Source organism: Notolepis coatsorum (genome assembly GCF_963971535.1).
Source record: "Notolepis coatsorum genome assembly, chromosome: 6".
NCBI classification, from domain to species: Eukaryota; Metazoa; Chordata; class Actinopteri; order Aulopiformes; family Paralepididae; genus Notolepis; species Notolepis coatsorum.
Genome location: NC_140170.1, coordinates 64,549,612 through 64,575,739, shown reverse-complemented (window position 1 = coordinate 64,575,739; position 26,128 = coordinate 64,549,612). Strand labels below are relative to the sequence as shown.

At 47.4% G+C, this 26,128-nt stretch overlaps 1 protein-coding gene across 1 annotated transcript in view; it reads left to right on the top strand.

Moving 5' to 3' along the window:
* agap2 (ArfGAP with GTPase domain, ankyrin repeat and PH domain 2) overlaps positions 1-26,128 on the top strand; it is a gene marked incomplete at both ends in the record, with an annotated part of 84,077 nt that overhangs the window by 46,020 nt on the left and 11,929 nt on the right. Inside the window, 7 exons of the mRNA XM_084315592.1 lie at positions 10,872-10,993; positions 14,736-14,870; positions 15,569-15,652; positions 17,365-17,469; positions 18,496-18,640; positions 24,326-24,454; positions 25,325-25,462. Coding sequence (XP_084171718.1) covers positions 10,872-10,993; positions 14,736-14,870; positions 15,569-15,652; positions 17,365-17,469; positions 18,496-18,640; positions 24,326-24,454; positions 25,325-25,462 — 858 coding nt within the window. The remainder of the gene's footprint in view (positions 1-10,871; positions 10,994-14,735; positions 14,871-15,568; positions 15,653-17,364; positions 17,470-18,495; positions 18,641-24,325; positions 24,455-25,324; positions 25,463-26,128) is intronic.

Below are 26,128 nucleotides of genomic sequence, written 5' to 3'. Positions count from 1 at the left end.
GCTCCTCTACCCTCCCTACCTGCCTCTCTGTCTCTGGCTCCTCTACCCTCCCTACCTGCCTCTCTGTCTCTGTCTCTGGCTCCTCTACCCTCCCTACCTGCCTCTCTGTCTCTGGCTCCTCTACCCTCCCTACCTGCCTCTCTGTCTCTGGCTCCTCTACCCTCCCTCCCTGCCTCTCTGTCTCTGTCTCCTCTACCCTCCCTACCTGCCTCTCTGTCTCTGGCTCCTCTACCCTCCCTACCTGCCTCTGTCTCTGGCTCCTCTACCCTCCCTACCTGCCTCTCTGTCTCTGTCTCTGGCTCCTCTACCCTCCCTACCTGCCTCTCTGTCTCTGGCTCCTCTACCCTCCCTACCTGCCTCTCTGTCTCTGGCTCCTCTACCCTCCCTACCTGCCTCTCTGGCTCTGTCTCTGGCTCCTCTACCCTCCCTACCTGCCTCTCTGGCTGGGGCTCCTCTACCCTCCCTACCTGCCTCTCTGTCTCTGGCTCCTCTACCCTCCCTACCTGCCTCTCTGTCTCTGTCTCTGGCTCCTCTACCCTCCCTACCTGCCTCTCTGTCTCTGGCTCCTCTACCCTCCCTACCTGCCTCTCTGTCTCTGCTCCTCTACCCTCCCTACCTGCCTCTCTGTCTCTGCTCCTCTACCCTCCCTACCTGCCTCTCTGTCTCTGCTCCTCTACCCTCCCTACCTGCCTCTCTGTCTCTGCTCCTCTACCCTCCCTACCTGCCTCTCTGTCTCTGGCTCCTCTACCCTCCCTACCTGCCTCTCTGTCTCTGTCTCTGGCTCCTCTACCCTCCCTACCTGCCTCTCTGTCTCTGTCTCTGGCTCCTCTACCCTCCCTACCTGCCTCTCTGTCTCTGGCTCCTCTACCCTCCCTACCTGCCTCTCTGTCTCTGGCTCCTCTACCCTCCCTACCTGTCTCTCTGTCTCTGGCTCCTCTACCCTCCCTACCTGCCTCTCTGTCTCTGTCTCTGGCTCCTCTACCCTCCCTACCTGCCTCTCTGTCTCTGTCTCTGGCTCCTCTACCCTCCCTACCTGCCTCTCTGTCTCTGTCTCTGGCTCCTCTACCCTCCCTACCTGCCTCTCTGCCTCTGTCTCTGGCTCCTCTACCCTCCCTACCTGCCTCTCTGTCTCTGGCTCCTCTACCCTCCCTACCTGCCTCTCTGTCTCTGGCTCCTCTACCCTCCCTACCTGCCTCTCTGCCTCTGTCTCTGGCTCCTCTACCCTCCCTACCTGCCTCTCTGTCTCTGTCTCTGGCTCCTCTACCCTCCCTACCTGCCTCTCTGTCTCTGGCTCCTCTACCCTCCCTACCTGCCTCTCTGTCTCTGGCTCCTCTACCCTCCCTACCTGCCTCTCTGTCTCTGCTCCTCTACCCTCCCTACCTGCCTCTCTGTCTCTGTCTCTGGCTCCTCTACCCTCCCTACCTGCCTCTCTGTCTCTGGCTCCTCTACCCTCCCTACCTGCCTCTCTGTCTCTGGCTCCTCTACCCTCCCTACCTGCCTCTCTGTCTCTGTCTCTGGCTCCTCTACCCTCCCTACCTGCCTCTCTGTCTCTGTCTCTGTCTCCTCTACCCTCCCTACCTGCCTCTCTGTCTCTGCTCCTCTACCCTCCCTACCTGCCTCTCTGTCTCTGTCTCTGGCTCCTCTACCCTCCCTACCTGCCTCTCTGTCTCTGCTCCTCTACCCTCCCTACCTGCCTCTCTGTCTCTGGCTCCTCTACCCTCCCTACCTGCCTCTCTGTCTCTGTCTCTGGCTCCTCTACCCTCCCTACCTGCCTCTCTGTCTCTGGCTCCTCTACCCTCCCTACCTGCCTCTCTGTCTCTGGCTCCTCTACCCTCCCTACCTGCCTCTGTCTCTGCTCCTCTACCCTCCCTACCTGCCTCTCTGTCTCTGGCTCCTCTACCCTCCCTACCTGCCTCTCTGTCTCTGTCTCCTCTACCCTCCCTACCTGCCTCTCTGTCTCTGGCTCCTCTACCCTCCCTACCTGCCTCTCTGTCTCTGTCTCTGGCTCCTCTACCCTCCCTACCTGCCTCTCTGTCTCTGGCTCCTCTACCCTCCCTACCTGCCTCTCTGTCTCTGCTCCTCTACCCTCCCTCCCTGCCTCTCTGTCTCTGTCTCCTCTACCCTCCCTACCTGCCTCTCTGTCTCTGGCTCCTCTACCCTCCCTACCTGCCTCTCTGTCTCTGGCTCCTCTACCCTCCCTACCTGCCTCTCTGTCTCTGGCTCCTCTACCCTCCCTACCTGCCTCTCTGTCTCTGGCTCCTCTACCCTCCCTACCTGCCTCTCTGTCTCTGGCTCCTCTACCCTCCCTACCTGCCTCTCTGTCTCTGTCTCTGGCTCCTCTACCCTCCCTACCTGCCTCTCTGTCTCTGCTCCTCTACCCTCCCTACCTGCCTCTCTGTCTCTGGCTCCTCTACCCTCCCTACCTGTCTCTCTGTCTCTGGCTCCTCTACCCTCCCTACCTGCCTCTCTGTCTCTGGCTCCTCTACCCTCCCTACCTGCCTCTCTGTCTCTGTCTCTGGCTCCTCTACCCTCCCTACCTGCCTCTCTGTCTCTGTCTCTGTCTCCTCTACCCTCCCTACCTGCCTCTCTGTCTCTGGCTCCTCTACCCTCCCTACCTGCCTCTCTGTCTCTGTCTCTGTCTCCTCTACCCTCCCTACCTGCCTCTCTGTCTCTGGCTCCTCTACCCTCCCTCCCTGCCTCTCTGTCTCTGGCTCCTCTACCCTCCCTACCTGCCTCTCTGTCTCTGGCTCCTCTACCCTCCCTACCTGCCTACCTGTCTCTGGCTCCTCTACCCTCCCTCCCTGCCTCTCTGTCTCTGGCTCCTCTACCCTCCCTACCTGCCTCTCTGTCTCTGGCTCCTCTACCCTCCCTACCTGCCTCTCTGTCTCTGCTCCTCTACCCTCCCTACCTGCCTCTCTGTCTCTGTCTCTGGCTCCTCTACCCTCCCTACCTGCCTCTCTGTCTCTGGCTCCTCTACCCTCCCTACCTGCCTCTCTGTCTCTGTCTCTGGCTCCTCTACCCTCCCTACCTGCCTCTCTGTCTCTGCTCCTCTACCCTCCCTACCTGCCTCTCTGTCTCTGTCTCTGGCTCCTCTACCCTCCCTACCTGCCTCTCTGTCTCTGGCTCCTCTACCCTCCCTACCTGCCTCTCTGTCTCTGTCTCTGGCTCCTCTACCCTCCCTACCTGCCTCTCTGTCTCTGGCTCCTCTACCCTCCCTACCTGCCTCTCTGTCTCTGCTCCTCTACCCTCCCTACCTGCCTCTCTGTCTCTGTCTCTGGCTCCTCTACCCTCCCTACCTGCCTCTCTGTCTCTGCTCCTCTACCCTCCCTACCTGCCTCTCTGTCTCTGTCTCTGGCTCCTCTACCCTCCCTACCTGCCTCTCTGTCTCTGTCTCTGTCTCTGGCTCCTCTACCCTCCCTACCTCCCTACCTGCCTCTCTGTCTCTGGCTCCTCTACCCTCCCTACCTGCCTCTCTGTCTCTGTCTCTGTCTCTGGCTCCTCTACCCTCCCTACCTGCCTCTAAATTAGTTGATTTAATCGTGTTTATCATGTGCAATTGTGCAAAAGGTGTAACAACCAGGCAGGGACGTGGACCCAAGTGCAGACAGGAGACAGATGTAAATGATTTAACGATGAACCAGGCAGGCAGGTACAGGACAGGTAGAGGAACTCTGGAGAACACGGACTGACGAACAAGCGTACTACTGACTAACCGGGGGAAGACAATACTGAATACAAAAGTGGGTGATGACTGATTGAAGACAGCTGGTGAAACTGTTATGGAATATTTCAAATTAGCCAAGACAGTGAACTGTAGAAATTCAGATCGAGTCAAGCTATTTCCAAAGAAAATTGTTTATTTTCTTTGGCCACAGAAAGTATCCTCAGTTTTCAGACAGAGACAAGACAAGTGATTGTACGAGCGTCTGGCCAGAAAGTGAGAAAGAGGTCTGGTCAGACTTACAATTAAATACACCAGTTTGGAATGAGAAATGAAAACAAAGATGACAAAATGGAAAACAAATGGAAAACAAAGATGACAAAATGGAAAACAAATGGAAAACAAAGATGACAAAATGGAAAACAAAGATGGGTTTAGGGGTTTTGTCATATCTGACAAAAGATTGCAAAGGACAAGATGTGTTTTTCTGGAAATAATGTCATTGTTGCTTTAAGAACACTGTGTTAGACTGTTGTCCTAGTGTCTGAGTAGCTGTATACTAGTTAACTATATTAACTAGTCAAGGCTGTACAGAGAATATGTATTTAACAGAGAACACATGACATTTTCTATAACATATAACACTGTAGAGTGCTAATGGAAAATATTATATGTTTAATCCTATTACAATTATTTGTACAGCTTACTGGGCGTAAGCTGTACAAATAATTGTAATAGAATGAAACATATAATATTTTCCATTAGCACTCTACAGTGTTATATGTTATTTTCCATACAGGGAGAAGGGACTGTACGTGGGAGACACACAAGGAGGGGAGACACACAAGGAGGGGAGACACACAAGGAGGGGAGACACACAAGGAGAAACACACAAGGAGGGGAGACACACAAGGAGAAACACACAAGGAGGGGAGACACACAAGGAGAAACACACAAGGAGGGGAGACACACAAGGAGAAACACACAAGGAGGGGAGACACACAAGGAGAAACACACAAGGAGGGGAGACACACAAGGAGGGGAGACACACAAGGAGAAACACACAAGGAGGGGAGACACACAAGGAGAAACACACAAGGAGGGGAGACACACAAGGAGAAACACACAAGGAGGGGAGACACACAAGGAGGGGAGACACACAAGGAGAAACACACAAGGAGGGGAGACACACAAGGATACACAAGGAGAAACACACAAGGATACACAAGGAGAAACACAAGGACACACAAGGAGAAACACACAAGGATACACAAGGAGAAACACACAAGGATACACAAGGAGAAACACACAAGGATACACAAGGAGAAACACACAAGGACACACAAGGAGAAACACACAAGGACACACAAGGAGAAAGACACAAGGACACACAAGGAGAAACACACAAGGACACACGAGGGGACACACACAAGGATACACAAGGAGAAACACACAAGGATACACAAGGAGAAACACACAAGGATACACAAGGAGAAACACACAAGGATACACAAGGAGAAACACACAAGGACACACAAGGAGAAACACACAAGGACACACAAGGAGAAACACACAAGGAGAAACACACAAGGACACACAAGGAGAAACACACAAGGACACACAAGGAGAAACACACAAGGACACACAAGGGGAAACACACAAGGACACAAGGACACACAAGGGGAAACACACAAGGATACACAAGGACACACAAGGGGAAACACACAAGGATACACAAGGACACACAAGGAGAAACACACAAGGACACACAAGGAGAAACACACAAGGACACACAATGAGAAACACACAAGGACACACAAGGAGAAACACACAAGGACACACAAGGAGAAACACACAAGGAGAAACACACAAGGAGAAACACACAAGGACACACAATGAGGGAGAGGGGGAGACAGGGTTAGTACAGTAGAGGAGAGGGGGAGACAGGGTTAGTACAGTAGAGGAGAGGGGGAGACAGGGTTAGTACAGTAGAGGAGAGGGGGAGACAGGGTTAGTACAGTAGAGGAGAGGGGGAGACAGGGTTAGTACAGTAGAGGAGAGGGGGAGACAGGGTTAGTACAGTAGAGGAGAGGAGGAGACAGGGTTAGTACAGTAGAGGAGAGGGGGAGAGGGGGAGACAGGGTTAGTACAGTAGAGGAGAGGAGGAGACAGGGTTAGTACAGTAGAGGAGAGAGGGAGACAGGGTTAGTACAGTAGAGGAGAGGGGGAGACAGGGTTAGTACAGTAGAGGAGAGGGGGAGACAGGGTTAGTACAGTAGAGGAGAGAGGGAGACAGGGTTAGTACAGTAGAGGAGAGGAGGAGACAGGGTTAGTACAGTAGAGAGGGGGAGAGGGGGAGACAGGGTTAGTACAGTAGAGGAGAGGAGGAGACAGGGTTAGTACAGTAGAGGAGAGAGGGAGACAGGGTTAGTACAGTAGAGGAGAGGGGGAGACAGGGTTAGTACAGTAGAGGAGAGGGGGAGACAGGGTTAGTACAGTAGAGGAGAGAGGGAGACAGGGTTAGTACAGTAGAGGAGAGGGGGAGACAGGGTTAGTACAGTAGAGGAGAGGGGGAGACAGGGTTAGTACAGTAGAGGAGAGGGGGAGACAGGGTTAGTACAGTAGAGGAGAGGGGGAGACAGGGTTAGTACAGTAGAGGAGAGAGGGAGACAGGGTTAGTACAGTAGAGGAGAGGGGGAGACAGGGTTAGTACAGTAGAGGAGAGGGGGAGACAGGGTTAGTACAGTAGAGGAGAGGGGGAGACAGGGTTAGTACAGTAGAGGAGAGGGGGAGACAGGGTTAGTACAGTAGAGGAGAGGGGGAGACAGGGTTAGTACAGTAGAGGAGAGGGGGAGACAGGGTTAGTACAGTAGAGGAGAGGGGGAGACAGGGTTAGTACAGTAGAGGAGAGGGGGAGACAGGGTTAGTACAGTAGAGGAGAGGGGGAGACAGGGTTAGTACAGTAGAGGAGAGGGGGAGACAGGGTTAGTACAGTAGAGGAGAGAGGGAGACAGGGTTAGTACAGTAGAGGAGAGGGGGAGACAGGGTTAGTACAGTAGAGGAGAGGGGGAGACAGGGTTAGTACAGTAGAGGAGAGGGGGAGACAGGGTTAGTACAGTAGAGGAGAGGGGGAGACAGGGTTAGTACAGTAGAGGAGAGGAGGAGACAGGGTTAGTACAGTAGAGGAGAGGAGAGGGGGAGACAGGGTTAGTACAGTAGAGGAGAGGGGGAGACAGGGTTAGTACAGTAGAGGAGAGGAGAGGGGGAGACAGGGTTAGTACAGTAGAGGAGAGGGGGAGACAGGGTTAGTACAGTAGAGGAGAGGGGGAGACAGGGTTAGTACAGTAGAGGAGAGGAGGAGACAGGGTTAGTACAGTAGAGGAGAGGGGGAGACAGGGTTAGTACAGTAGAGGAGAGGAGGAGACAGGGTTAGTACAGTAGAGGAGAGGAGGAGACAGGGTTAGTACAGTAGAGGAGAGGGGGAGACAGGGTTAGTACAGTAGAGGAGAGAGGGAGACAGGGTTAGTACAGTAGAGGGGGAGACAGGGTTAGTACAGTAGAGGGGGAGACAGGGTTAGTACAGTAGAGGAGAGGGGGAGACAGGGTTAGTACAGTAGAGGAGAGAGGGAGACAGGGTTAGTACAGTAGAGGAGAGGGGGAGACAGGGTTAGTACAGTAGAGGAGAGGAGGAGACAGGGTTAGTACAGTAGAGGAGAGGGGGAGACAGGGTTAGTACAGTAGAGGAGAGGGGGAGACAGGGTTAGTACAGTAGAGGAGAGAGAGGGGGAGACAGGGTTAGTACAGTAGAGGAGAGGGGGAGACAGGGTTAGTACAGTAGAGGAGAGGGGGAGACAGGGTTAGTACAGTAGAGGAGAGAGGGAGACAGGGTTAGTACAGTAGAGGAGAGGGGGAGACAGGGTTAGTACAGTAGAGGAGAGGGGGAGACAGGGTTAGTACAGTAGAGGAGAGGAGGAGACAGGGTTAGTACAGTAGAGGAGAGGTGGAGACAGGGTTAGTACAGTAGAGGAGAGGGGGAGACAGGGTTAGTACAGTAGAGGAGAGGGGGAGACAGGGTTAGTACAGTAGAGGGGGAGACAGGGTTAGTACAGTAGAGGAGAGGGGGAGACAGGGTTAGTACAGTAGAGGAGAGAGGGAGACAGGGTTAGTACAGTAGAGGAGAGGGGGAGACAGGGTTAGTACAGTAGAGGAGAGGGGGAGACAGGGTTAGTACAGTAGAGGGGGAGACAGGGTTAGTACAGTAGAGGAGAGGGGGAGACAGGGTTAGTACAGTAGAGGAGAGAGGGAGACAGGGTTAGTACAGTAGAGGAGAGGGGGAGACAGGGTTAGTACAGTAGAGGAGAGGGGGAGACAGTGTTAGTACAGTAGAGGAGAGGGGGAGACAGGGTTAGTACAGTAGAGGAGAGGAGGAGACAGGGTTAGTACAGTAGAGGAGAGGGGGAGACAGGGTTAGTACAGTAGAGGAGAGGGGGAGACAGGGTTAGTACAGTAGAGGAGAGGAGGAGACAGGGTTAGTACAGTAGAGGAGAGGGGGAGACAGGGTTAGTACAGTAGAGGAGAGGGGGAGACAGGGTTAGTACAGTAGAGGAGAGGAGGAGACAGGGTTAGTACAGTAGAGGAGAGGGGGAGACAGGGTTAGTACAGTAGAGGAGAGGAGGAGACAGGGTTAGTACAGTAGAGGAGAGGGGGAGACAGGGTTAGTACAGTAGAGGAGAGGAGGAGACAGGGTTAGTACAGTAGAGGAGAGGAGGAGACAGGGTTAGTACAGTAGAGGAGAGGGGGAGACAGGGTTAGTACAGTAGAGGAGAGGGGGAGACAGGGTTAGTACAGTAGAGGAGAGAGGGAGACAGGGTTAGTACAGTAGAGGAGAGGGGGAGACAGGGTTAGTACAGTAGAGGAGAGGGGGAGACAGGGTTAGTACAGTAGAGGAGAGGGGGAGACAGGGTTAGTACAGTAGAGGAGAGGGGGAGACAGGGTTAGTACAGTAGAGGAGAGGGGGAGACAGGGTTAGTACAGTAGAGGAGAGGTGGAGACAGGGTTAGTACAGTAGAGGAGAGGAGGAGACAGGGTTAGTACAGTAGAGGAGAGGGGGAGACAGGGTTAGTACAGTAGAGGAGAGGAGGAGACAGGGTTAGTACAGTAGAGGAGAGGAGGAGACAGGGTTAGTACAGTAGAGGAGAGGGGGAGACAGGGTTAGTACAGTAGAGGAGAGGGGGAGACAGGGTTAGTACAGTAGAGGAGAGGGGGAGACAGGGTTAGTACAGTAGAGGAGAGGGGGAGACAGGGTTAGTACAGTAGAGGAGAGGGGGAGACAGGGTTAGTACAGTAGAGGAGAGGGGGAGACAGGGTTAGTACAGTAGAGGAGAGGAGGAGACAGGGTTAGTACAGTAGAGGAGAGGGGGAGACAGGGTTAGTACAGTAGAGGAGAGAGGGAGACAGGGTTAGTACAGTAGAGGAGAGAGGGAGACAGGGTTAGTACAGTAGAGGAGAGGGGGAGACAGGGTTAGTACAGTAGAGGAGAGGGGGAGACAGGGTTAGTACAGTAGAGGAGAGGAGGAGACAGGGTTAGTACAGTAGAGGAGAGGAGGAGACAGGGTTAGTACAGTAGAGGAGAGAGGGAGACAGGGTTAGTACAGTAGAGGAGAGAGGGAGACAGGGTTAGTACAGTAGAGGAGAGGGGGAGACAGGGTTAGTACAGTAGAGGAGAGGGGGAGACAGGGTTAGTACAGTAGAGGAGAGGAGGAGACAGGGTTAGTACAGTAGAGGAGAGGGGGAGACAGGGTTAGTACAGTAGTGGAGAGGGGGAGACAGGGTTAGTACAGTAGAGGAGAGAGGGAGACAGGGTTAGTACAGTAGAGGAGAGAGGGAGACAGGGTTAGTACAGTAGAGGAGAGAGGGAGACAGGGTTAGTACAGTAGAGGAGAGGGGGAGACAGGGTTAGTACAGTAGAGGAGAGGGGGAGACAGGGTTAGTACAGTAGAGGAGAGGGGGAGACAGGGTTAGTACAGTAGAGGAGAGGAGGAGACAGGGTTAGTACAGTAGAGGAGAGGGGGAGACAGGGTTAGTACAGTAGAGGAGAGGAGAGGGGGAGACAGGGTTAGTACAGTAGAGGAGAGGGGGAGACAGGGTTAGTACAGTAGAGGAGAGGGGGAGACAGGGTTAGTACAGTAGAGGAGAGAGGGAGACAGGGTTAGTACAGTAGAGGAGAGGAGGAGACAGGGTTAGTACAGTAGAGGAGAGGGGGAGACAGGGTTAGTACAGTAGAGGAGAGGGGGAGACAGGGTTAGTACAGTAGAGGAGAGAGGGAGACAGGGTTAGTACAGTAGAGGAGAGGAGGAGACAGGGTTAGTACAGTAGAGGAGAGGGGGAGACAGGGTTAGTACAGTAGAGGAGAGGGGGAGACAGGGTTAGTACAGTAGAGGAGAGGGGGAGACAGGGTTAGTACAGTAGAGGAGAGGGGGAGACAGGGTTAGTACAGTAGAGGAGAGGGGGAGACAGGGTTAGTACAGTAGAGGAGAGGGGGAGACAGGGTTAGTACAGTAGAGGAGAGGGGGAGACAGGGTTAGTACAGTAGAGGAGAGGGGGAGACAGGGTTAGTACAGTAGAGGAGATGGGGAGACAGGGTTAGTACAGTAGAGGAGAGGGGGAGACAGGGTTAGTACAGTAGAGGAGAGGGGGAGAGGGGGAGACAGGGTTAGTACAGTAGAGGAGAGGGGGAGAGGGGGAGACAGGGTTAGTACAGTAGAGGAGCAGGTTGTCACAGCTGTGACAAAATGACCTATTTACATTTAGAGCTTACCAGAGACGTACTCGTAATTATTCAGGAAATAACTCGTTCAGCATGGACACAAGCATACTGTAAAAATGGATGTCTTGGGTGACCGACTTTCAAAGCCACTGTGCCTGCTTGTATAAAACAACATAGATTACTACTTTAGTGTCTCAGTGTTTTATGTTATTAGGGTGTTCACTTAGCTGCAAGATACAATGTCAGAAAGCGTGTCTGTACTGTACGTGACTTAATAAGTGATGCTCCAATCCCATTATAATAAGTGAAACCGTAGCTCGAGTGGTTTTACAGTATGCAGCTGGGTACAGATCATAAGAGAATAGAACATAATGACCTTGGTGATGTCAAGATATAAAACATGCCTTTGTTTAGTGTAATCCTATTATTTCCCCTCTAACACAGCTGCTCAGAAGATCCTGACGGCTAAGAAGCAAGCCGCTCTGCTGGCCTCCTGCAAGTCTCTCCCCAACTCTCCCAGTCACTCCGGAGGCTCCACCCCAGTGTCGGGAGTCTTTCCCGGGCAGGTAAAACGCTCACATGTTGACGACACGCACCGTGATCGGATGAGAGTAGGGGTGTAACGATGCGACGACACAACGATTAATTTCGGTTACGATTATTCAGGCAACGATTCAATGCATCATGAAATCTCTTCATTTGACCACGATTCGATACATTTTTTATTAATTTTCTTATCAGTTAATTCCCCCCAAAAAAATGTATACACAAAATGTGGCTGGGGGAACTGATTCACTCAGCATGAATGGACTAGGTCAATAAAAACAATACACACAAAAAAACATAACATATATATATTTTTTCTCGATCATAATGGATTCTAACATATTCAAATCGATGCAGTTGAATCGTCACATTAGAATCGATGCATCGTTACACCCCAAGATGAGAGGCATTTCACGAGTGCTTATACCTGCAGTGTTCCTTACATTGCTTAGCAACAAGGAACTAAATAATTGTTGATAAAGGATGAAATTAAAGTGTGGGTCATTCAGCCATAGACTTATCCCCCACCCCCCACCCCCACCCCCCGACATGCCACAAATAGCCTCAGCCAGTCCTTTGTTCCAGGAGGTATCAGACATGGACTGCTGCCAATAGCTGGAGAACTTGAGAAGTGTTAAAACCATCTCTGACTCTTAATTACTAAACACTGCATGGACTCTGGCACAATGTGCTACTACTATATATACACCATGCATACTATTATGATTGTGATTATTATGATTATTATGACTGTTATTATTATGATTATTATTATTATTATTATTATGACTGATTATGACTGATTATGACTGATTATGACTGATTATGACTGATTATGACTATACTGCCGTTATTATTACTTTTTCTATTAGTATTTATTTTGTATCTATAGCACCTTGTGTTTGAAAAATTTCAAAATGTTTTATAAAACTAACAACATACTCAAGGTCATGCTATTGTGGTGGTTTATTGGCACCAATGTGCTGGGCCCTATTCCCCGTACCTGGTTCAACTAAGTCGATCAAGAGTCCCATTATCCAGATTCAATTAACCCGATGTTTGAAGCCGGGATTTTCCTGTTCCTCGAAGGTGGATTCAGTCTCGTTAACTCGAACCAGACTTGAGACTCTGGATAATTGCGCGCGGCCGCTTCAGTTGAAAAGACAGCAGGTGTCGATAGCAGAAATCCTGATCTTCTAACGGCATTGATTGATTGATTGATTGTTTTAAAACTTTATTAACAGATTGCAGGCGGCTCAATAGCCTCGCCGACAAGTTAAATGCATAATCTATAGGCTAATTTTAAATCCCTCATTACCCCAATCAATCAGATTATATTTCTTTAAACGTTCCTGCTGGCAGTAGGTTTATGGATTGAATAATCAAATGAGATCTTGCTAGCGAAAATAATTAGTTCAACTGTTTCAGAATAAGGATACGGCTCTCTTATCCATTGATTGATGTATGGTGGATGTTTTACTTATCTGCACTGTGGTGTGACGGTTTGTCCTTTTGCCTTTCACGCAGACGACCCGCGTTCGAATCCCCCTCCTTCTAGTCTTTTTCTTCTTTTTGCAATGTAAATACTTTGGTGCACGTTGAGAGCTATATAAATAATGACATCCTCAATGCATGTAGATTTATAATATTTTAACTTAAAACTAGGCTACTTTTGCGTATAATCATTAATATTATATTCCAAAAAAATTATATTGGAAACGCGGGGTTTCAAACTCGGGTCGCCCGGTTGACAGGATTTGGCACTAGCCGTTGCACCACTGTGCCAGACGGGATATATTCATTGTGTATCCATCAATGGACAAGAAACCCGTGTTTCGAATATTTTTCTTTTGAATGAAGTTTTATCTCTTTATTCTCAAATGCATTAATGTGACGTCAACGGCTCATTCAATTTCTCAAATCCGTCAAACAGCGCATCTCATCAGACATTTTAATCCCAGTTACAATATCACACAAAAACCACAATCCACGCATAGACACTTCAATTTTATGCTTGAATGAAACACAATCCGGGCGCTCCGTTAAGCAAATCTACAGCGGAGAATATATGAAACTAATCAGAGCCAAACGGCCGATAGGTTTCATTCATTAAAAATATCCCCGCGGGATTCACATTTGCAATGCGCCGTTATTAAAATAACCACATGCAGTGTGTATCGCGACTCCGAGCGCCGTATATGACATGCATTATTTTATTTAGGACAAAGTAAATCTATAGGCTCAATATGATTTATTATCAGCATTTAGTTCTATTATTATACATTTCAAAAGCCCCCTCTAGGAAAACGAAGCACAAAAACATAATTCAGAATGGTATAATGGGATCTAGACTGTGAGAGAAATATTTCTGGAAGCGAGCTGGCATTTCTTTGCGGGGGCGTGGCCATGGTTCATCCAGCTAACTGAACTTAACCCTGCTCCCGACCAGGCTCAAACTTTTTGATCTGTTGTCATGGTGATTTAGACAATCGAGCATCGGGGAATGGAAAGGTCTGGTTTAAGTCAGGCTATGCTGGAAATTATCCGGCTAACTCAGTTAGCCAGGTACGGGGAACGGGGCCCAGGGATCTAAAGGACTCTGTACAGATCTACAGTATGGCCTCGTTTGTCAGAGTTTGTCAGAGGGGAGCAACAGTTGTGATTGGAGGATCAAGAACCACGTTGATAGGGGAGCTCCAGTAGCTCACCACGTACCGCGAGTGCTATTTCAGCGCCGTGGACAACCGTGCTCGTCACGGATCTGGGGCTGAGCGCGTTCGAATCCCGGACGGCAGCCGTGCCTTTCCCAGAGTGTCTTCCCCCCCATCTGAACCCTTTCAGCCTGCTTCTGTCATAGAACCAGCTGACTGGTCAAAGTTTTTAAAAAAAAGAACCACGTTGATTTTAGTTCTATTGTGTATTTTAGTTAGTTCAACTATTTTCCTCTTGTCACTTGTCTGCCTGTTTATCCCATACAGTACATGGCTGGTGTGGCAAATTACACTGTTAATGTGCTTATTGCCTAGTGCAAAATTCAGTACACATCAGTCTGTAAATATGAATACCGGTAACTATATATAATTTCCATATGTATATTTTTATGTGTGCATAATTGGACATATGCATCAGATTCAGAATACCAGTAGCCTGGTTTGTATTATATGCACACTATCTGTTTACTGTGTATATATATATATATATATATATATATATATATATATATATATATATATATATATATATATATATATATATATATATATATATATATATATATATATATCACACGTTACTCTGTACATATCAGTAGCCACCTGTTCACTTGTACACAATTAGTCACAATTAGTCAAATGCACATTTGTCTATATCATTTTTAGCTTTTATTTCTCACATTTACATTTACATTTAGTCATTTAGCTTGACGCTTTTATCCAAAGTGACTTACAAGTTCTGTACAACATGCACAACTCTGGCAGCTAAGGGTCAGTAAGATTGTTTGTCAAACAGTGTTGAACTTAAGTGCTGCAGTCTTGAGTGCATAGTAGTAAAGACATATGAGCATAGTAGGTAGTAATATAGACACGGTAGATTACTTAGTAGCAATTTCTTATTTATTTTATTTGATATTTTTTGTGTTTTTAATGAACATTTTCGACATTTCTGGCCTATTCATTGCAGCGTGGTGCTATCGACTATACGACACTTTTTCCCCTCGAGGAGATGGCGGTCTTACCTGTTGTTCCTCCCTCTCTCCACCTCCAGACCAGTAATGGTGGCCAGAGCAGCGACTACTCCTCCTCCCTGCCCTCCACCCCAGTGATTAGTCACAAAGACATCAGCGGTGCCGCCCCTGGGACCCTGCGCAGTGGCCCCCGGAAACGCACCTCCCGCTTCACAGTATGTGTTCTTCACTGCTGTCTCTCTCTCCCCCCCCTCTCTCTCTCCCCCTCTCTCTCTCTCTCTCTGTCTCTGTCTCTCCCCCTCTCTCTATCTCTCTCTCCCCCTCTCTCTCTCTCCCTCTCTCTCTCTCTCCCCCATCTCTCTCTCTCTCTGTCTCTGTCTCTCCCCCTCTCTCTATCTCTCTCTCCCCCTCTCTCTCTCTCCCTCTCTCTCTATATATATACTGTATATCTCTCCCTCTCGCTCTATCCCTCTCTCTGTCTCTCTCTGTCTCCCTCTCTTTCTCTCTCTCTCTCTCTCTGTCTCTGTCTCTCTCTCCCCCCTCTCTCTCCCCCCCCTCTCTCTGTCTCTGTCTCTCCCCCTCTCTCTATCTCCCTCTCCCCCTCTCTCTCTCTCCCTCTCTCTCTATATATATACTGTAATCTCTCCCTCTCGCTCTATCCCTCTCTCTGTCTCTCTCTGTCTCCCTCTCTTTCTCTCTCTCTCTCTCTGTCTCTGTCTCTCTCCCCCCTATCTCTATCTCCCTCTCTCTATCTCTCTCTGTCTCTCTGTCTCTGTATCTGTCTGTCTCTCTCCCTCTTTCTCTCCCCCCCCCTCTCTCTCTCTCTCTCTCTCTCTCTCTCTCTCCCCCTCTCGCTTTCTCTCTCTCTCTCTCTCTCTCTCTGATCAACGTAGTGTCTTTCCTTTGTTCTCAGAGCCGAAGGGGCAGTGACTCAAACAGACGCAGCGTAGACTGTAAGGGGGACTTTGGCAGTGGGCGCTCCATCCCTATTAAACAGGTGGGTCGCAGTCATTTCAGCTGTTTTCTTAAAGGGGACATGCATTGCTATTCCTAGCACTATTTGGGCAACTTTACACAATTCCTGTGAGTCTATTGAACACATCTGTAAGCTTTTATTTAAAAAAATTCATTGTTTTATATTTCTAATCAAGTACTCAAAAGTTTTTCTCACTTTGGATTTCAGGCTGTGTTGGCCTGGCTCCGCCCATAAGCACTTTGAGTGACAGTCATCCACACAGTCTGCGACTGGCACAGAGAGAGATAGAGATAGACTGAGGGGGATACTAATTCATTTCGCCGCGCGCGGGGGGGGGGGGGGGGCATAATCCCACGGGACAATGCATTGGTAACTTGTTTCAAATGACAATATATACCCCTGTGATTATTATTGTACGGATCGGAATACGGGCGTGCGCGTGGGAGCATGCGCAAAGATATTACAGTGATATGCTGGTGCTCGACTGCGAGGGAGAGAGAGAGATAGAGAGGGAGAGAGAGAGATAGAGAGAGAGAGAGGGACACACGGAGGCATGGAGCACTGTGTAAACGCTGTGTGTGAGAGAAGACGGGTCCCCCTCTCTATCTCTCCCTCTTTCCCTCTATCTCTCTCTCTCCCTCGCAGAGTTGCAGTCGAGCACTTTCTCGTTTGAGGAAGTATCGGGTTACACTATCTGCCTCGCTCTGTTTGAGGAAGTGAAGATTTTCCACTGGCTCTGCTGTCGCGGTCAACCATAGAGGGGGCGTTAGTTATGCAAATCAGTGCTATATTCACATCAGCAAAACCGTCAAATCAGAACAGCTTAGTTGAGTGAGGGAAGATCTCGTGAACTCGAGACTAGACTGACGAGTCAATATGGTAATTAGAGACACAGACCCATTGATACTAACCCCTATTACTATAAAACCATGATAAATACTGGGAAAAGCCATTTATAATGCATGGGACCTTTAATGTTAACTTAACGTTACTTACTTACTTACATGGCAACATTCCCCTTAGAGCTGCTGTCAGATCTGTCCCTGAATTAGGGCTCATGTTCCCAGAGCTTCCCAGAGGAGGAGTGCTGACCTGGGGTCAGCGACAGGAACACTCGTCTTTAAAACCTTATTCAAACTAACAGAGGGGAACTCACTGTAGAGCAGTGCGCCCACTTTGAGAGGTTTTTGTGAATAATATATTATGGACTCAGGAATGTTCAGCAATGATGAAAAACACCCTTGTTTTCATATGAACACCCACTCATTGAAGAGGTTCTGAATGGATTTCATGAGTCCTAGGGTCATGAAACATGTAAAGCCAAGGACCAACTTTAAAACTGCGGCGACCGTTGGTTGTGTGATAGTAAAGGGTTAACCTTCTGTCGTGTGGCAGTGAAAGGGTTAATGTAGACCTTTTTTTATTTGTAAGTCAACTCTTTGACTGCCAGAGTGGAGTGGACTCAACCTTGATGACTTGGACTCGGACTATAGGGTAATGGGGACTCGTCTCTGACTCGACTTGGGCTCTTCTTTGGTGACTCGGATTCGGATTCGAACACTGGGGACTCGAGACTCGACTCTGACTCGAGATTTAGTGACTCGACTGCAACACTGGCTCACGCGTCCATCTGCATCCTTGACACTCTGTGCCCTTGTTCTCCTCTAGTGCTGAATTTCCCTCAGGATAAATAAAGGATCTCTATTCTCTTCTCTTCTCTTCCTGTGGAGCAGAGCATCCTGCTGAAGCGCAGCGGGAACTCACTCAACAAGGAGTGGAAGAAGAAGTACGTCACTCTGTCCAACAACGGCACGCTGTCCTACCACTCCAGCGTCAACGTGAGTGACAGCTGTCAGAATGATCCACTCTAGCTGTTTGAAGTCTCAGGGAGGGGGGCGGGTTGTAATTGTCAGAGTTGAGTCGGTTCTGCTTCGTGTATTTACATACCGTGTCATTTTATTTGGTTATTCGTTTGATGCATGTTTTAATTATTTCCCTTACCTCTGTGATGTATCGTCTGTCTCTTTTCTATTTTATTGAATAATTTTGTCCCCTTTCCCTGTTGCCCTTTGAGAAGCCCTTTTTTCTTCTCGCCAGGCCGTTGTTGTAAATAAGAATTTGTTCTTAATTGACCTGCCTGGTTAAATAAAGGTTAAATAAAATTAAATTGAAAAGTTGGGAAAGAGAGCTGCAATAAATGACTCCAGTAAAAGTCCTGTCACTTCAGTGAGTTTGTATCTAAGTTGGAGGTCAAGTATTTGTCTCGAAAGTTACTTGTGTAAAGAGTAGCACGCCGTATAGTACTCAAGTATTTTGTTACTTTCGTACAATGATCATTGCGATTCTGTGCAGCTAACAACGTTGTAATTAGCTGAGTGGTCCTTGTGGTCTTTGCAAAGAAATTGACGGGTCCATATCAGCCTTTAAGATGTTTCCTTAATTAATCGTATTATTTGTATTATTATTATTCAATTAACAAGGTATTGTGGTGTTTTGCAATAAATGACAGATGTCATTGTACTCTTTTACCATTGTAAAACTTGCTCAAGTAAAAGTAAATACTTAAAACTGAATAATTTCAGGTAATTAACATTACATATCTCTTGTTGTTGAATTAACACAACATTATGCATACTTTTGACAATAAATAAAATTAGAATTTGTTCTTACTTGCTTGCCTGGGTAAATAAAGTTTAAATAAATGTAAAAAATAAAAATATCACATTGTCCGATATCACATTTTAATGCCAATATCGGCCGATAATATCGGACATCCCTACTTAAAACGAATAAATGATAATAATCACGTAAATTCCAGTACCTACGGTAGCTATAATGAGTGATGGTTGGTGTTCCCTCGGCAGGACTACATGCAGAACGCTCCGGGGAAGGAGATGGACCTGCTGCGGGTGACGGTGAAGGTGCCGGGGAAACGACCGCCTCGCGCCTGCCCCCCCGCTGACCTCAACGGCCTGGTGAAGGACCAGGGACCTGACGGGACCAGCCCAGGTAGAATAAGAACAATACACACCCTGTCCTGCATTCACTTTGTGGTCCACCAGTCTGGTTGATGAATGGCTGGTGCAGTTATGAGTTGAACCGTACCAGACACTCATTCTCTCTCTCTCTCTCTCTCTCTCTCTCTCTCTCTCTCTCTCTCTCTCTCTCTCTCTATGCAATGCATACTGTGGCACTGTATTCATTTATTTTATATTATTATTCATGAACTCATTATCATGTGATTAACACTGGGCAGTTTTCATAGGTCGTTTTAATCTGAAGCGTGAACTACACTATGTGTTGCTTTATCCTTTTTATATTGTTTGATTGTCTGTTGATTGTTGTTATTTGCACTGTGTTGGAGTTTCAAGTTTCAAGTTTCTTTAATAGTTGTCATACAGAAGTACAGAATACTTTTATACAAAATGCTTCTTACTGTTGCGCTCCAGAGACTGTGCAAGACAAGATAAGTATGAAATAAAATAACATAGTAAAATTAGAAGTAAAAAAATGAGGTCACAGTGTTCAGTTTAGACATATGTACAATGTTCGATGCAGAATAGACATAGTTACCATACAATATACAATACTGTGCAGTGTACTAATATACAATACTATATAGTGCAAGGCAGAAATGGAGAAATGGGACGAGGTGCAATTTAGGTACAATTCACAGTAGGTGTACGAGTTGTAGTGCAAATCCTTTATCAATAAATATAAAGTGTAAGTGTGTTTGTGTGATCTAAAGTGTGGAGAGTGGGTGCTGCAGTGTGTTGTTTGTTTGAGTGAGTGTGTGCGTGTGGGTGTGTGTGCTGTGTGCATTTGATGGTTGTTGCATAGTGATTATTGTTCGTTTAGCGATTATTGTTCGTTTAGCAGCCTGATGGCCTGGGGATAGAAGCTTCTTCTGAGTCTTTCTGTGCTCGCCTTAAGACTCCGGTATCGCTTGCCTGACCGCAGCAGTTCAAAGAGGCAGTTGTTCGGGTGGCTCGAGTCCTTAATAATTCTCTTAGCCTTCCCCTTGCACCGCTTGTTGTAAATGTTCTGGAGGGTGGGAAGCCCCCCTCCAATTGTGCGTTCGGCTGAACGTGTCACTCTTTGTAGTCTGCTACGGTCTTGTGCAGTGCTATTCCCAAACCAGGAGGTGATGTTGCCGGTCAGGATGCTCTCTATTGTACATGAGTAGAAGTTCCTAAGGATCTTCTGACTGACTTGGAACTTCCTTAGGCGCCTGAGGAAGTAGAGGCGTTGTCGTGCCTTCTTCACAACACTGTCAATGTGTGTGGTCCATGTCAAGTCCTCGGATATGTGGGCTCCGAGGTACTTGAAACTGTTCACTCTCTCAACCGGTGCCCCGTCGATGCTGAGGGGGCTGTAGTCCTTGACCCCCGACCTCCTGAAGTCCACAATCATCTCTTTTGTTTTGCTGACATTCAGGGAGAGGCAGTTCTCCTGACACCACTGTGACAGGTTCTCTACCTCTTCCAGGTAGGCCCTTTCGTCGTTGGCAGAGATCAGGCCCACCACTACTGTGTCATCAGCAAATTTGATGATGGTGTTGTTGTTCCGCTGTGCTACGCAGTCATGTGTGTACAGGGAGTAGAGGAGGGGGCTCAGAACACAGCCCTGGGGGGCCCCTATGTTGAGCGTGATGGATGAGGAGGTGCAGTTGCCGGCTCTTACCACCTGGGGTCTGCCCGTCAGGAAGTCCAAGACCCACTGGCAGAGGTCATAGTTCAAGCCCAGGTCCCTGAGCTTGGCTATGAGTTTGGAGGGGACTATGGTATTGAATGCTGAGCTGTAGTCGATGAACAGCATTCTCACATAGTTCCCCTGCCTCTTGTCCAGGTGTGATGCTGCTGTGTGCAGCACATGGGCTATGGCGTCCTCCGTGGACCTGTTGGGGCGATATGCAAATTGCAGAGGGTCCAGGTTGATGGGGAGGGAGGAACAGCTGTAGCCCTTCACTAGCTTCTCAAAGCACTTCATGGCTATGGAGGTGAGGGCTACAGGGCGGTAGTCGTTGAGGCAAGCGGGCGTAGATTTTTTGGGTACAGGGATGATGGTGGACTTCTTCAGACAGGTGGGGATGACAGCCTGTTCCAAGGACAGGTTGAAGATGTCAGTGAATACCGGGGCCAGTTGGTCGGCACAGACTTTTAGGACGCGGCCGGGGATGCCGTCCGGTCCTGCTGCCTTCCTGATATTCACTTTTTTAAAGATCCGTCTCACCTCATGCTCTGTTACCCTGAACACTGAGTCTCCATCAGCAGACCCCCCCCCCCCCCATTGCCGTGGTTTGTAGGCTGGTGTTGTTATTCACAGCCTCAAACCTCGCATAGAAGGAATTGAGATCATTTGCTAAGGAGATGTCACTGTTCAGTTTGAGGGGGGTGCCTTTGTAGTCTGTCATTGTTCTGAGGCCCTGCCACATGCCTCTAGAGTCAGCCTGTTCAAACTGAAGTTCAACTTTATCCCTGTAACGCCGGAGAACAACATTTTGTTTTTAACCCTCCAGTCACCCTTTAAAGAACCCACTACCTGTCTCCCTAGTGACCGAAACTGCGATCTCAGTAAAACATATCCTTTTCATGTATTGTTGCAATTTTTTTCATGAATATCATTATTAACTTCAGTCCTCACCATACATATCGAACATTTATTCATTTTCAGGATTTTAACCATTTCTTAAATTAGGGTTAGGGTTAGAGTTAGGGTTGGGGTTAGGGTTAGGGGGTTAACCTGTCCATTTCTGCGACTAGGGTGAAAGGTGTGACACTTGTTGTTCACGCGCTTAATAGTGATTGTTTTAAAAAAACCAACATGGATTATTGTAATGTGAGTCCAAGATGTGATACTGAGCTACTTTTTTGGCATATACATAAAAATCTAGCCAACGCTATCCACAAACACACGTGGAAAAAAAGGCTATTTGACCAGAATTGCAACAAGGGTGACTGGAGGGTTAAGTGTGCGAGTACAAAGAAATTACACTAAAGAACCTTGAACCTTGAACCTTGAACCTTACAAACGAAGCGCAAACCGGGTGAACTGGTTCAGATGAGAGTGGTGTCACTGTGAGACGAGGGGTTGTTTTCTCAGAGGAACGGGCAGCAAGTGGACGAGGCGATGCAGAAGGCTGATGGTAATCAGTGGTGATGGAGGTGACAGCGGCTCAGGAGGTCGTCTGGTAATCAGACGGTTCCCGGTTCGATTTTGGCTCCTCCTGACAGCATGTCGAAGTGTCTTTGAGCAAGACACTTAACCCCTCCTGATGAGTAGGTCAATGGCATATGGTGCATTTATCCAAAGCGCTTTAAAATGTATGCCTCACATTCACCCATTCACTCACACATTCACACACCGACAGCAGAGGCAAGGTGCGAACCTGCTCATCGGGAGCAATTGGGGGTTAAGTGTCTTGCCCGGGAGGAGCAGGAATCGAACCGGGAACCTTCTGATTACCGGACGACCGTTCTCTACCTCCTGAGCCCCTGTCGCCCTACAGTTGGCACCTTGCGCGGCCACCTCCGCCATCGGTGTTTGAATGTGTGATTGAACGAGTGAATGTGAGGCATAAGTTGTAAAGCGCTTTTTGGATAAAATCTGCTATATAGATGTTACCATTAGTCCATGTGATGGTCCTGGTTTGCAGCAGGCCCTGGTGGACACGGCTCTCCTGCCGAGGGGAAACAGCTTGTGGCTGAGCGCCGCCTGCCAGTGGAAACAGGCTGCCTGGGAGGCCTGGGGGGGCGAGACGGTGCAGATGGTTAACGGCGACGGGGAGATTTTCTGTTCTTCACCGCAGAACATTTGGTTCTGGGTTCTGGTGTCCAGAGTGATCGCAGTTCAACTTTAATGTGATCGTTTTCCTGAGGGCTCAGCCATATGGGTTCTGATGTTTTATTATATACGCAGGACACGGAGTACTGTCAGAGTCGTCTCTGATTGGTTGGTTTGGAAGAGGAATGTGATGACCGCACACACACGCCTCTCTCTCTTGGCAGTTTAAAAATATTTATTGGACTAAGACTTAGTATCACCAACATGGCCGTGGGGGATTAATACATAGTGAATTATTAATTCATTCATTCATTCATTCAATCTTCATTTAATCTCGAAAGGTCATTGAGAGCGAGCTCTCATTTGCAATAACGTCGAGAGGTACAAGTACATAAAGCAAAAACAATATAGAAACAGAAAGGTCAAATCAATTAAACAATTTTAATTCATTAAAACAACTACAACTATAATACATAGTAGAAATAGGTTTGACATGGACATTGTTATCTAGACATACAGTATGGGCCTGTATGGACAGACATAGGTCATAGTGAAGGTTACATGTCAGTTTTTATTTATAACAAGTACCATTCCCAGTGCCCTTTATTATATAATACCTGCTGAGCTATTACTGCTTTTACTGATTGAAAGACAAGGACGGGAAGGTCATTTATTTTGGTTCCCAAGGTGTAGACTCTGCGTCCCATGTTTGGATACCCTTAAAGGTGCTCCCATAGTCGAGCGGACTGTACACGGACTGGACTCTGCGGAGGTCCACTGGACTCTTTGAGCTTTCATAGTCGAGCGGATCTCCGCGGACCAATTTCCTACATGTCTCGCGCCAGTTTACACCAGTTTACACCTCGCGCCAGTTTGTGTGACACCAAGTCGGCGCCGCGGACGTCCGCGCGTCAGAAAATAGGAGCTTCGCACTCTGCTGTGGGTCTGCTTGTACAGTGTCTCCCCCCCCCCCTCAATGTACAGTTTTGCTTGTTTATACAGTGTGCCCCCCCCCCCCCAACCACCTCCAATGTAGATTACCCAGTATGGTTGTCAATATCCCAGTGTACAGTTTCTACGTCAAATGTATATACTCCCTTTTCCTGACTCCTTCTGTATCACAAACAGTACTGTATTTGCAAATCTGGTATGTCATAAATGTATAGATGTAGCAGTACTGACTATCTGTATGTCATGTATGTCATATATGTCCTGATGAATTGAAAATGGGGGACCCTGATGTAAACAAGACGAAAGTCTTTCTCTGGTCTGCATCCCCTTAACAATTGTGTGTATTGAGCTGTACTGTATTGTACCCATTCTGCAATCTGTTAATAAAGTTTTCAATCAATCAATCAATGCTTTGAGTACCCTTTGGGTCAGCTTTGAGCCCGCGGGAGTCTGCTCCGTGTATGGTCCGCTCGACTATGGGAGGGCCTTCAGAGTTGTTGTTTACGAGAATGCTGTTGATCCGAGTTTTCCAGCATATCTAGATTTCTTTGTAACTAAGTAAGGCTTTGATGACATCTCATCAGATATCCTGTGAGTGGAAAAAACGGTTTGGGACAACAATCGCATGCAGGGACAGCATTCATTCATGAGGGTTTCAGAGAAACTAGTATTCTGCAAACTCTGCCTTGCGTTTTCCGCCATCCCACGGGGCCTTCAAGCGCTCGCGGGGGGGGATGAAAGTGATTTGCAAGAGAACACTGAAACATTCAGCGTGAAGGCTAAAATATTGCACAACAAAATCTAAATTCCCCCGTGTCTGGAAAGTATCTGATTTATTCCTTTCAGGCGTTCGTGAAAATAAGCTGCATCACACCACAAGTAACGCACTTCCCTGGATCGGTTTCAGCGTTTCTCCCACAGAGTGTTAATTAAAACGCTCACGCCGTTTCTTCTCCGCAGTCCCCGTGAGCGGCAGCAGCATCCTGCAGGTGGAGGACAGAGACGGGGTGGGGATCGCTCTCTACTTACGGGGCAGCAGGACGGTGCAGCGATGCCCCTCCACGCTTTCCAACAAGGCCCAGAGTATTGGTGAGAAACATCAGGTCCACGGGGGAAACAAACAAAGAAGGTTATTGTGTTTGAAGGAAATGTAATTTTAAGCATCAGTATGTAGGACTACTGTAAAGCAGACTTCAGTACATGTGGCGTAAAACTGTGGAATTCTCTACAGAATCATTTAAAGAGTTGTACAAATATCTTTCAGTTCAAGAAAATGTATAAAGAAAGGACATTTAGACGTCATGAAGTTGAGGGGTAATAGCTTTCCCTATGAACATTTATTTTTGTATTATTATTATTATTATTATTATTATTATTATTATTATTATTATTATTATTATTATTATTATTATTATTATTATTATTATCATCATCATCATCATCATCATCATCATCATAATCATCATCATCATCATTATTATTATTATAATTATTATAATTATAATTATTATAATTATAATTATTATTATCATCATCATCATCATCATCATCATCATCATCATCATTATTATTATTATTATTATTATTATTATTATTATTATTATTATTATTATTATTATTATTATTATTATTATTATTATTATTATTATTATTATTATTATTATTATTTTTTTTCTCATTATTGTAAGTAGACCATCTATTTCTATTGTTTATTTATTGTTTTGAGTAAGGGGGCAGGCAAAATAAGATTTTCTTCTCCCTGCTCCTTTTCGCTCATGGAATGTACAAATTGAGAGGTGCTTTTATTATGAAATTAGGCTGTAATGCTTTTGTTCATGTGCATTAACATGAACGGAACAAATACAAATGAAATTAAATGAAATATGCACCCTTGTGTTTAAATACAGAACACCACATTCATTTGATTGTGATTAATTATTCCTGTAATTCCATCACTAGACTTGGCCATTGAGGGCGTGTCCAGCTCTTCCTCGACTAAAGACGTCGGCCCCGTCTCCCCGGTGACGGACAGGAAGAAGCATCGCAGGAAGAAGAGCATGAATCAGAAAGGGGACGCGGCCCCCGGCCAAGCAGATGGTAACGTTCGGTCTCATCTGCACTATTTCATTGTATAAAAAAGTCCATGATGATGAGGGTGACAAGTAATGTGAGAGTGATTCTACCCCCAAAACGACAGTGTCGGGGATGGTATGGATTCACCCGAACTGCTACCGCGATAGATCCTTCGCGTGGACACGATAACTGAAAGGATTTCTGTTCTTCCAAATTTCCAAATTTGCTGTGAACATTCATGGCCCCTACGGGAAGAGCCTTATTGATTTCAGTGACCACATGGCTTGTCCTCTAGCGCCGCCATCAGGACAAACCCCTGACTCTATTTGTTGTACAGTCATGAAAGTAATATTTTCCATAAAGAGCTATGAAGTCCGTCATATTCGATTTTCCACCATTTTGAATGTTTGAAAAATCACGTTTTTTCCACTAGCTTCCTTTGGCTGCTCACTTGATTCTCACAACGCTTGTTGTGTGGCTTATAGGGACCAATATCTTTAAATATGCCCTTTATATAGTTGATAGACCAAGCTGTATAACTGGCAGATCCAGTAGAACTTCAATTTTCACACTTGTTTTAAATAATTTGCACCAAACTTCACAAATATATGTTCATCCTACTTAATACTCATCAATGGGATGATTTGATAGATTGATAGGCCAAACCCTATGACCCCTCAGATCCAATAG